Raw genomic sequence first — 13,207 nt, 5'->3', positions numbered from 1 at the left:
CTCTTCTTCTCAACAGATTCAGGCTAGAGTAACTCAGCATAGGATTGCACTGGATGTATTTTGTATAGGAGGTTGTTAAAAAAACAGCGCCTGATGGTTTTTGTAGAGTACATAGTGGTTTAAGGTGTTTTATATATAATATAATCACTTTCACTCATGGTAGGAGGATACGTATCTGTCCCCCATGATTTTTTTTACATCTGTGTCAGAGGCTGTAAATGTTTAGGTGTCAAGGATCACTTTATCTGGTCCACTGGAGCCTTGAGGCCCACCATGTGGCTTTGAAGAAGAAGAGTTGGTTTTTATATGCCAACTTTCTCTACCACTTAAGGGAGAATCAAACCGACTTACAATCACCTTCCCTTCCCCTCCCCACAACAGACACCCTGTGAGGTAGGTGAGGCTGAGAGAGCTCTAAGAGAGCTGTGACTAGCCCAAGGTCACCTAGCTGGCTTCATGTGGAGGAGTGGGGAAACAAACCCAATACACCAGATCAGAGTCCGCTGCTCATGTGGAGGAGTGGGGAATCAAACCTGGTTCTCCAGATCAGAGTCCGCCGCTCCAAACCACTGCTCTTAACCACTACACCATGGTGAGCAGCAATAAATACATAAACTAGAACCATGTCCCTAGGGGGTCACTTATCTGCTGCTGCATAGACCAGCCCATGACCAACAATGCCACTTCCCCACCTTCCAAGCCTGCCTTGCACCTGGCACAGCTTTCCCTGGCCTCCTCAGCCCACTGCCATTCTCCTCCGCCATTCTGCTTGGCATGCAGAAGGTCCCAGGTTCAATCCCCAGCATCTCCAGTTAAAGGGACTAGGCAAGTAGGTGATGTGAAAGACCTCTGCCTGAGACCCTGGAGAGCCGTTGCTGGTCATAGTAGACAGTACTAACTTTGATGGACCAAGGGTCTGATTCAGTGTAAGGCAGCTTCATGTGCTCATGTCAACCCCTGAACGTCCTTTTGGCTTTAATCCAATCGCGTCATTAAGAACAGTGCTACTCGTACTTCTCTGCTCTTCCCCAGTAGCTGAGTGCCATCCGACCTGGGGGTCCCATCTTCCAGCACTATATCTTTTTTTCATTTTGGATTGTCTCATCATAGAGTTTTCAAGGTAAGGGTTGGTCAGAAGTGGTTTACCATTGCTTTCTTCAGCGCAGTACTAACCAGGGTTAGCTGTAGTGGCACTGCCGTTGTCTATAAAAGATCCTCCTCTAGTGTCACCTTCCACTACTGCTGCTGCCCAGTAGCTAACCTTCAAGGATTCCTCTGCCCCATCACCACTGGAACTGCCTGTTCTCTTCTGCAGATGTGGCCATTGATCCCTGAAGTGGGTGAACGCATCTTCGTCTGGTGGCTCAGTTGTGACCATTCCATCTCAAGTGACTCTGCTAAGAGTTTAGTCTCTTGATAGCATCTAGATCCCTTACGACATTGCTCCCAACTTCACTGACAAACACAACCCCCCTCACCACGTTAAGGTGTGCATCCAAAAGGGGGAGTAGATGTAACTTAGTTTCATATTAGAAACTGGTTCAGTTCAGCATGATCTAGCATGATGTTACTTGTGTTCAAAGTGTGTTCTGCCCAAAAGAATATTTTATTTATTTGCTTCATTTGTATACTGCGTTCTCCTCTCTTCCAGTTTATCCTCACAACAGCCCTGTGAGGTTGTTTGGGTTGTGTGGGTGTCACTGGTCCATGGTCACCCAGTGAGCTTCTGTGGCTGAGTGGAGATTCGAACCAGGTCTCCCAATTCCCCATGCAACGCTCTAACCACCACACAACTTATTGCATCCATTTCAATAACTGGAATATTCTACCTCCTACTTGCCTTTCTGTAACGTTCTGTTTCCATGTTGCGTATTTGTGAGTGGCCTTTTAAAATCTGTGTTCACAAATATCTTTTCATATTATGGAGTTTGCATATTTGTGAGCTCCGGGTGTCCTTCTAACCATCTGTATGTTTGTGTTCACTTGCTAATTTGAAACTGGAAGAAACAGAAGTGTTCCGAAAGGGGAAAAATTGTAAGCCAAGTAAGGCTTGTGCTTAACAAAGTTTTCATTCTCAAACACGCCCAGCAGAATCTATATCTGTAATCTGTGAACTCTGGTGAGCAGTCAGGAGCTGATAATCTTTCCAGTTTTCCAAATAACTAAATAACATTTTTAAAACTACTTGTGTACAGTTTTTGGTGCATTTGGCATGCATTGTCCTTTGAATACTCTGAATATTGGTCTGATGCTCTCCTCTAAAGTAGGTTCCCAATATTCCAGTAGAACTTGCTCCAAAGTGTATTGTCAAGTTTGCAGTCTTAGTAGCATTCCTATAGCAGCCTTGCAAAATAAATATGAAGAAACCTAGAAGAAGAGGAGTTGGTTTTTATATGCCAATTTTCTCTACCTCTCAAGGAGAATCAAACCGGTTTACAGTCTCCTTCCCTTCCTCACCGCACTACAGATACCTTGTGAGGTAGGTGAGGCTGACAGAGCTCAAAGAGAACTGTGACTAGCCCAAGACCACCCAGCAGGCTTCATGTGTAGGAGTGGGGAAACCAACCCAGTTCACTACCACTCATGTGGAGGAGTGGGTAATCAAACCTGGTTCATATTAGAGTCCATTGCTCTTAACCACTACGCCATGCTGGCATGCTCAACAGCTTTACTAAATATAGGGGTTTTATAAAGTCATGCATGCATCTAGCTTGTGGACTTGCAGTTTTTCAAAGCTCTAGTGCACTGCACATCCATTTTCCTTCTTCCTTTTCATAATGATCCCAAACAAAGGGGTGAATACTTGCATTCTTCCCATCCCATTCCTAAATGTTTGTTGCTGTGTCCGCCAGATAAATGAACTGGTAGATCAGTAAAGGGAGGATTAAGTTCAGGCTGCTCCAATCACTAGTGTGTACATGCATGGCTTGCAGTAATATTGGCTTCAGAAGCCCAGGAGAGGAAAAGATAGTGGTGGGGCAGATTTCTACACCCCCTCAGTCTTTTCAGTGGTGCTGTTGACTTTGAAGGGGGAGCAAGGACAGCCAGGTTTCTTTGCTTTTCCCTTCCACCCCAGCATCACACTAGCGGCAGGGGGAGGGCAACCAAGATCTAGAGCAGGGGTGTTATGAGGGCCGGATATGACATAAATGTCACTTGGTCGGACCAAGGTATGCCTCGCCAGCCCAGATCGAGAGTGGGGGTGGTGGCTGCCTCAGCTGGCTCATGGGCTGGATAAGAGCTGTCAAGGGGTTGGATGTGGCCCATAGGACTTATGTTTGACACCCCTGCTCTAGAGGCTTCTATGGGTGAGAGTGTCAGGACTTCAGTACCTCGTTGCATATCAGTAATAGTAAACTTCACTCCAGACGGTGCAGCGAGTTAAAAGTTTTATTAAGAAAGCAAAACGAGTTCAGTAGGTCCATACAAACTTAAGGTCAGAATACAGATGGGGGAAATACTGGTCATCTTTATAGGGAACATACAATAGAATTGATTACACGTAATGGAGGAACACAAAAGGATGAGATGCAGCAGAGCTGTCCTGAATGGGAAAGGATACAAGTTTACAATAAGGAAGTATTTGCCGGTGATTACCCATTACGAGACATAGTGGTGAAATTGACTAGTAAACGACTGGGCGATCTCTCGGGCTCCCAGGCATAGTCCTGCGGCTCCAGCTAGCTCACAGCGGATGTCTATTGAAACGCTAATGCCGAGCAAGAGAAAGAATGAGCGGGGCGGGCCGGGGGTGGGGAAGAGAATGGAGCTTGCTTATCCGGGGCCCGAATGGAAGCCCTTGCTGACAGAGAGGGATGTTCCTGGGAGCTGTACTTACTGGGATGTAGGGGGTGGCTGCTTTCAGCAGCAGCTTGGCATTCCCAATGCCCTCGTTTCCATTCAGCCAAAAGCTGTCACTGAGTTGGCTGGCTCTGTGTGCGATACACATCGTAATTTTCAGAGCATTGATCCTCTGTGGACTGCACCCTGCGCAAGCACGTGCGCTCAGCTTGGGATGGACTGCACTGACACGCCTCTCTCCTGAAAGCAATCTTTACTCACACTGGTGAGACGGCAATGTGGAATTTAATGGCAAGGCTGTATGTGGCTGTATTTAGTTACTGTGAGATGGTAGCTCATTAGAAGGAGGACTGATGCTGGGATTGCTTAGCAACTTAATGCCGAACTTAGTGTGGGAGGACCCAGGGAAAGGAGGAGGCAGGCTAAATCAACATGATTGCAGGAATAATCCATTAGCATTCTGCAGGAAACTAAAGAATGATCTTAATTTTTCCTGGAGGAGTAACAGTACAACCTGCCAGGCAAATCAAATGCAGTTTGAAGAGCACGATTCGAGTCCAGTATATCCTTAGAGCACATGAACACATGAAGCTGCCTTATACCGAATCAGACCCTTGGTCCAGCAAAATCAGTGTTTTCTACTCAGACTGGCAGCGGGTCTCCAGGGTCTTAGGCAGAGGTCTTTCACATCACCTACTTGTCTAGTCCCTTTAACGAGATGCCGGGGACTGAACCTGGGACCGTCTGCATACCAAGCAGAGACCAGTATACAAGCTTATACCCTGAAAAATTTGTTGGTCTTTAAGGTTCTACTATACTGGAAACTTGCTTTTCTAATGCAGTCCCAACACACCAACCTGAAACAAAATGTGGTTTGATGTTTGTTTGTTTTTTTAAAAAAAACTACCTATGGCTTCTGGAAACTGTCAGGAATAAATGCTGTGGTTTGGGGGTCTAGATTTTTGAGGGAGGAGTTTGTTCTGCACTTGCCACCTATTTTGGGCAATAGTTAACAATTTAGTAGCTCCCATAACCAACTGAAGCAGGGGCACAACGAGATGCTTGCTAACAGTGCCAAAATCCTTACACTGTCCTGGCAACAACATTTGTCTTCGTTTATCAGAGGCAGTGGTAATGCAGCCTAGGAACTGATAACAGCATGAGAAGCCATGTGTAAGCTCTAGTCCTGCGGCCCCCTTAAACAGACTTCAGCAGACTACCAATCCACAAAAGCAGTTTTATTGGGTAGAATCAACAGGTTTCAGAAGCCATATTCAAATGGACAGTAGTAAGGGTCAAAGGCAAGGTGCATGGCATATATGGAAGAGCAAAAGGAGATAACTGGTTACCCAGGCACCCCCCCACCCTCCAAGAGGCAGGAAGGAGTACTTGGCGATTCCCACAGTATGGGAATCTATGAAGACTAAACACGGGGCATAGACTGGCCTTGGACAGAATAGCACAACAGCACCTGGAAGCAGCACAATCGCACTACCGCATACCATCCTCATGGCCTGCTCCTGACACCATGTGGATTTTCTGTGTCAGTGTGTGCTGTTAATGCTGAAAGATACTGAGCCTGCTAGCCCTGCAATTCGTTAGTCTTAGTCTTCAAATAATGAACGCCCTGCTCCCCAGTACTGAAAGCAGCTCCATTTAAGTACATGTTGTTTGCAGCAGCAGACATGCAAATTTGGGTAACATGCATCCATATCCCCGGATCGCTCACGTCCGAGATCCCCAGAGTGTAGCTCCTCCCACAATCTGTTAGTCCTCCGGCCTCATTCCTTGTTCTCCTATCCCTGCTGCCTCTCTCACATCATCAGCCACTTGCTGGTGGTGACTCTGCCTAAGCCAAAATGTTTCCCTGTGAAGCATCCCTCAGTATCCTGGCCAAGGCTTGATCATTGGCAGTAATCATAAGCGACAGGTGCATTGGAAAAGTGCCGACTCCTGGCTTGGAAAGCAATGTTGTTAGCTGCGCATCGCGTAATATAACACTGAAATGCTGAACGTTAATGTATGCCTGCTTTTACTGAGTTGAAGCAAGGATGCTTATAGAAATTACTTGGCTCTTTCTTTCTTTCTTTCTTTCTTTCTTTCTTTCTTTCTTTCTTTCTTTCTTTCTTTCTTTCTTTCTTTCTTTCTTTCTTTCTTTCTTTCTTTCTTTCTTTCTTTCGATCATGCCGCCCATTCCTGACTTGGTCAGGCTCTGAGCAGCTCCCAACAAGAATATCATACAGTAAAACACAATTTAATACAATTTAAAATTAACTTGCATCAGTTAAAGCATCAAATACAATAGTCGCCACCAACTATCAGCAGAAAACAGTGTTGGGCCGCCATCCAGGGGAGATCTCAACCAACAAATAACCCTAATCAAAAATAAGGGAAGGGAGGGGGAGGCCAGCAGAATGGGAAACCATGGCTAAATCTCAGGATACTCCTTCTGTTTCAGGCCCCCTTTTCTCTGTATCTCTCTGTGTCTTTGACACCCGCCCCACTTCTTTGAAACCAGTTTTTATGCAGCATTTGAAAAAGCGCTTCTGACCTCTGCCTTTCCTTCTCCTTTCCCCTTCCTTTAGTGAATCTTCCCCATTAATCCTCTCATCATCTTACACTAAGCTTGTGGGCAGAGCTTTTCATTTGAACAATTGTTATGCAGTGCCTAGAACATGAGGTCCTTTAGCATAGTCAATAACAGTAATTGTAAAACACTACTTAATAGCTAAAAGAAAAATAGATCCTGGTAATAGGAAGGAAATATTTGTTGAATTGCTTGTATTTTAAAACTGCTCAGGATTCATGCTCCTTTAAATTCATTTTTTTAGCATAACTGTAGGAACCTTCTGCCTCTTTGCTTGGTTATCACTCTAGGGTAGATTGTTTTCCCCTTCCATTATCCATTTCCTTCCATTTTTAGAGGCTGGGGAATCCTTCTTATTACTCCATGAGCTTTGCCTTTCTTGATATTCTTCATTTGTAACTTGGGGAGGGGGATGAGTGAGAGGATTGTTGATTAGCTGAATTAATTAATGCCATTTAGATTTCCCATAGCTGGGATGAGTTGTTCCTTGAAGCATTTTAATGTTATCTTTTCAGTTACAAAATGTAAAATGGCTGCGAGTATAACCGTTCGTCTATAATTTTTCAGTCTGTAGTGCCAAGCACTATAAATTACGAACAAATGAGAATTATTTCAGATGTGAAAAGGGTTTGGAAGATAAGGGCTGTTCAGAATGTTGAATCTGAGAATCTGAGCATGATTGTGATTAGAAATTAGTCAGTATTACAGAAGGTCTGGGCATATTTCAAAACCTTTTTACAATATGCCTCCCTGATTACATTTTCCCCTGATTTACTGTGCATTCCTGACCGGCATGCCTGCCCCAGGTTTAGGAGGCAACACAGCGGTGCTGCCTCCTAAGGAGGTTTTGACCCGGCGCAAAAAATCTGTGCACCCCTCATAGGGTTGCACAGGAGATACGCCATGTAAAAGGTGGCTTAATTCTGGAAAAAAAAAGGGCCGTTCCAGAGCCATAACGGCTCAGGAAGCCGCCTAGCTGCGGCCCTGCCCCCTGGCCAGCGCCAGGACACCCCGGGAACGCCTCCCGGGACGAAGATGCAGCTTTTGCCGGCGGCCCGGTGCTGCCGTAGCAGCGACTGGTGTCCAGCCCTGCACGCTGGCACTGGGGTCACTGGCACATCTCAGGAATGCGCTGTTAGTGAGTCCAAAGTTCACTGTACGCTGGCTTGACACCTGGTGGTTCGCCCCTTGATATCTCTATACTTGATTTCTGTCTGTTGAATGGAAAGCCTTATGTTAAGAGATCTTCCTTTAGGGGCAGATCTGTAGTGGCCCGTTCATGTATACAAACCAAAACTGGATATTGCAGTAATTGAGCAGTGAACTTCCCTGCACCTTCAGTCAGGATCTGTGAGGGTAGTGAAATTCCCTCGGTATAAATGTATTCATAGGTCAGGACACACAACAGGTTTTTAAAAAATGAGAAGTTTTGCTCAAGGTGGCATAACACTGTTTATGATTGGTTCTACAACCCACTGCCCTGACCTGGATAGCCCCGGCTAGCCTGATCTCGACAGGTCTCAGAAGCTAGGTAGGGTTGGCCCTGGTTAGTATTTGGATGGTCAACCTCCAAGAAATAGCAGGGTCGTGATGTGGAGGCAGGCAATGGCAAACCACCTCCATCTCTTGCCTTGAAAACCCTATAAGTCACCATAAGCTGTGACTTGATGACACACAAACACACACACAAACCCCATTACAAGTGTGCCCCCCAGGGGCTGCTCTGAGACTTTTTTTAAAAATCAATTTTTGTGTGAGATCTGAGGAATTTTGCTTGCTCCAACAATTGGTGTTTGGGGTATTGCATTTTGTTAGCTGTCATGTAACAATAGTTTCTCACTTCAATAATGTGATAGTACTCAGATAGTACCACGGTTATGAATAGAAGTGTGGCTTTTGATCACTCAAGTACCACAGATGCCTATTGTCCAGTGCTTGTGACACCAACAGCGGTGGTTGACACTAAGGCTGTGAGTTTGAAAGCAAGGTTTGAGTTGCAGGGACGGAGGTCTACGTTGCATTGTATATGCAAGGGGTAGGGGATGGAGGTAAGAGCTTCAGATCTTTGGTGGACCACTGTAAATACAGATTTGGGGGGTTGGGGATGAGAATCATTTTCACAGGTCCATTTGTGTTGAGCGAATTTCATATCAATCTAGCTTCTCATGCCAGCAAGGATACTCGGTAGTAAGTCTGTCATGGAATGCTAATGGACATTATGGAATATTGTCTCTGAAGCAGGATCTACTGGTTGAGCACATCCCAGTTTCCTTATTTCTTTTTTCAATCCCCTGTGAGCATTTCATAGTCCTCAGCGTTTTACAGATGTATTCTGCATCTTCGCTGTTTCCTAGCATAACAAAAAAAAAGAGAACACAATAGAGTGAAAGAAGCATCCGTATTGCCAGTTTGACGCGATGCCTGTAAAAAATAATTTGTTTTGGAATTTGGGTTTTCTGGTTCCAGAATGATAGGCCGAAGAAAGGTTGGGTAATGGATGCTGACTTCTCATGGCTTAATTGAATGGCATCATGCTCTCCAGCTTGTATCAGTGGGTCGAATGGGTCGGAGGAGAGGTCCTCTTTGTTGCAGAGAAACAGCCAGCTAACCTTCTGCTTTAAGTGGCCCATCTTGCATACAGCTGATGTCTTGAACTTTACTGTCTCTCCTAGGTGTGTTTAATGTGGATATACAAAATGTGTGGCCGCTCATAAGAATCTATCGAGGTGGCTTTCTCCTGATTGAATTCCTCTTTCTCCTTGGCATAAACACATATGGCTGGAGGCAGGCTGGAGTGAATCATGTCCTCATCTTTGAGCTCAACCCTCGCAGTAACTTGTCGCATCAGCATCTCTTTGAGGTAAGGTGCGCAATGGGCACGGTGGGGTAGTGAAAGTCTTAATCTAATCTCCTTAGAAGAGAAATCTAGATCTTGGGCAAGGGGAAACCATGTATAGTGATCCTTAGATCTTGGGTAAGGAGAAATTGCTTCCCATATCCGTCTGATGTGATTGTAGTGGTGCAGCTATATTGTCTTCAAAATAGGTATCCCTTTTAGATGTAGAATTATTCAAGATGCCAAGATTCTCAAGATTTTTCATCTGGAAGAATGGAAAAGCAGATAATTCCTCTGCTTAAGGGGTAGAGCAAGGTTTGATTACAAATGCAGACAACATTTATGACTTTGCAAAGCCAGAAGCTGAAAGCTTTTAACATCCAGACAGAAATGCATTATCCAGCAGGGGGCTAAAGGAAACCCACTGCCTCTTGTCTGCATGAGGGAATTTTGCATTTTAATTTGCAGGCTTCCCTTTTCAGAGTGTCTGAATTTCCTCTTATGTCAAGGACTTATACGTTTGATAGGAAATGTCCCTGGAGGAATGGAGGAATGTTCACCCAGGTGTGACATGATGCTCTTTCCGGTACAGGTTCATTTGCAATTCCAAAGGCTGTTGGGTAACATAGTTGTAACTGGGGCCTGTGCTGCATTGTATTAAATTTATGCTAGTTCAAGTGCCATTTTATTATGAGCTTTCCCGCCATTTTGAATTGATAGTTTTCAGAGTTCTTAATGATCATTCTGGAAGATGTATATGTTAATCACACAGAAATGAGAAAGACCAGGAATGTTTGGAGGGCAGAGGGACATAGTTTTCTGTTTTGTTTTGTTTTTTTGGGTCTGAGTTTTGAAGTAGAATAAAGGAGCACTTTGAGAAAGAGTGAGCAAAACCCTAGGAAACAGCATCTGCCAGAATGAAATGCTTTTTAAGCTGTGCTTTGAAAAGTATTATTACAGCTAATCCATACTGCTGCAGCACCTTAGAACTAAAAGGCAATAATGTCAGTGATGGATCATGATGGGTAGCCATGTTAGTCTTTCTGTAGCAGTAGAAAAGAGTAAGAGTCCAGTAGCACCTTAAAGACTAACAAAATTCCTGGCAAGGTATGGGCTTTCGTTAGCCGCCTTCTTCTGGCAAGGTATGAGCTTCTTCTGGCAAGGTATGAGCTTTCTGAGCCTTCTTCTGAAGAAGAAGTGAGCTGTGTGGCTTGCAGAAGCTCATACCTTGTCAGAAATTTTGTTAGTCTTTAAGGTGCTACGGGACTCTTGCTCTTTTCTAATGTCAGTGATGGTGACACTGCTTCTGCATTTTTTTGGACAGAAGCAGCTGTCGTAGGCCTTGATACTAGAAAAATATTGGCTGTTGTTGGAGTATACTGAGGGATCTTCAGGAATTTGGTCCAGGGACGCAGTCAGGGATTGTGTCAAGCACTTTGCTCACACCATGTGGTGGCAAGGCTAGTTTATTGTAGCCTTGGACGGCTCTTGGTTCTCACTTGGCTCAGTTCCTCCACGTTCTCCATCAAATGAAAGACATAGGATGATCCGTGATTTCATTCTTGTCTAGTTTGACCCCACGATATACTTAAGTATTTTTAGGATGCAGCAACTTACAGCTCCATCACAAGCTGTACACCTGTTTGTAAGGAACACTGGAATAAAATCAAGGCATTTCTACATATACGTTTCAGAAGAATACCAAACAGCACAATTTTGTGTGCTATGCTGATATAATTACACTTCAAGTTCTTAGAGTAGTAAAGTACATTGAAATTGGATTTAAAAAAAATAACAGTGAAGTCCTGTGCAGAGTTACTCTGGTCTAAGCCCTCTGAAATCAATAGGTTTGGACTGGAGGAACTCTGCATAGTTGCCATTTTGTGGGTATGTTGCATATAGAATTGAATTGTTGTTGTTTTTCCTTTTATCCTAATAGATTGCTGGATTCCTTGGGACATTGTGGTGCCTGAGCCTACTGGCATGTATATATGGTAGAACCACTCCTATTCTTATGCAGGTGAACCCGCTTATCCTTTATGGATTCATGTTGCTGTTTCTCATTAATCCCACCAAAACCCTCTACTACAAGTCCCGTTTTTGGCTGCTCAAACTCTTGGTAAGTGGAGAACTTGATCGAAGCACTCAAACTTCTGGCTATGTTGAACAGTAATTCAGATTGCAAATGAATCTTGGTGCACAGCACTGTTTGCCCAGAATACTTGTTATTAATAGTGATGAATAGCATACACCGTGGGTGCATTAGTGAGCAAAGACAAGTTGATAGAGTACGCTTGAAAGGACTCTTAACAGGCAAAAGAGACACTAGCAATCTCTTAAGCGAGCAAAATCATTAAAATGCCTAGGAATAAAACAGCTTGTCCAATCACTGTTAAAATAGGCATCGTTTTAGCTGCCAGCTGATTCATCTGCACTATTACTTTTTTTTCTTGAATGGTTAATACTCTGGCGTATAAATAAACTCTTCAGTGGTAAATGTCAAAGATTTTTGTATTGTTGGAATGACTGCGTGTGTATTTACACTTGGCACCTTGTGCATACATTCTGATGAAAGAAACAGCACCTCTAAAATGTTCTGTCCATCATATAAACCCAGAATATTTCTGAGTCAACGAACAGCCCATTCCTGCTCTGGGAGGGCGAAAGTTGTTAGGAGGCATGGAAGGGCCCGTGCTGGCATCCGCGTCACTTGCACCGGCATCCGGGCTACTTGCACCGCCGCACCCGGAATGGACGCCGGTGTTGAGGCACGGATGCCAGCCTCCCAACACTGCCGTGGCAGCACAGCCCTGGGGCGCCGGCTCAGCCTCTCACCAGCATCCTAGGGGGAGTTCCAGGGGCTGAGCCACCTTTAGGCAGCTTCCTAACCCCCTTTCAGGCTGGGAACGCCCCCTTTGCCCTTACTTGCATTTACGCCACCTTTTTAGGTAGTGTAGCCCCATGGAGCACTATGGAGCAGTTCCTCGGGGCTTGGAAGTAAGGGCAGCTTCCTGGCTTGGCGGGGGGAGCTGAATCCTCCTTTGGATTTGGCGCCGCTGCGCTGTCTCCAGCCACCAGCGCAGCCCCTCCCCTCAGGAATGGGCTGTTAAAGTTCATTTGATTTTAATATTACTTATGTCAACTAGTCTTATATTCAGGATTGCAGCCTAAACCAGTTTAGACCATATAAAACACTTACCCTGCACAAAATATCTGTGCATTTTAAAACACTGGTTTTTCTTCTGTCATTAACCACATTCATTCTATTTGTTTTGTCTGTGTTTTGGCTCTGAATGTGGTAAACTGGCCCTTAAAGCCTCATAGGAAAAGTTTTCTGAGCCATATGAAAGATTATGTTAGAGCCAAGCTACGTATGATGCTGGAGTTCTGGGACTCAAACTCAAGACATATCCTTTGGTCCTTAAGAGAGCCTGTAGCAGCTGCTGATCTGGATCAGGGGCTGCAGCACTATATGTGTCTAACCCCCCAGCACTGCATCAAATTGCCTCAATAGGCTACTTTAAGCCCTGGGTGGGGGGAAGACTGACATAGTGCAGTAATCTGTCTTTTTCCTTGTACATAAAGTAGCCTGAGTTGGGAGTATTTCTAATTGGTGAAACAGTACAGGAGGAACACTTAACACACACATTGTTCCCAAACCCTGCAGCCCCAGTCACACATCCCACCGTTATTTTTTAGGGCCAGATGACATGTGTGAAGTTCCAAGCATGGAACTCCGGTGTCACGTGTAATTTTGACCATTAATTATGTCATAGTTTGTGCGTAAAACAGATCCCTGTAACGCTATAAAATGGATTAATTTCACAGAGTAGCAGTTAGGTGTTCCTCACGGGAAATTGCCAAAGCTTCTAGCTGTTTGGGATGTAGGCTCTGAATGAAGTCATTCCCTTCAATTCCAGTTTGGCAAAATGTATTCAGGGATTCAGTCTTTAGTGTGGAAAACTGTGCATCCTGAGATAAGC

At 44.7% G+C, this 13,207-nt stretch overlaps 1 protein-coding gene across 1 annotated transcript in view; it reads left to right on the top strand.

Annotated features, from left to right (window-relative positions):
- XPR1 (xenotropic and polytropic retrovirus receptor 1) overlaps window positions 1-13,207 on the top strand; it is a 159,405-nt gene that overhangs the window by 112,287 nt on the left and 33,911 nt on the right. Inside the window, exons 8-9 of the mRNA XM_056844010.1 lie at window positions 9,061-9,248; window positions 11,164-11,343. Coding sequence (XP_056699988.1) covers window positions 9,061-9,248; window positions 11,164-11,343 — 368 coding nt within the window. The remainder of the gene's footprint in view (window positions 1-9,060; window positions 9,249-11,163; window positions 11,344-13,207) is intronic.

The sequence above is a fragment of the Euleptes europaea genome, chromosome 2, assembly GCF_029931775.1.
Source record: "Euleptes europaea isolate rEulEur1 chromosome 2, rEulEur1.hap1, whole genome shotgun sequence".
Taxonomy (NCBI): domain Eukaryota; kingdom Metazoa; phylum Chordata; class Lepidosauria; order Squamata; family Sphaerodactylidae; genus Euleptes; species Euleptes europaea.
The sequence above is the reverse complement of the archived record's forward strand: the minus strand, read 5'-3'. Positions and strand labels throughout refer to the sequence as shown.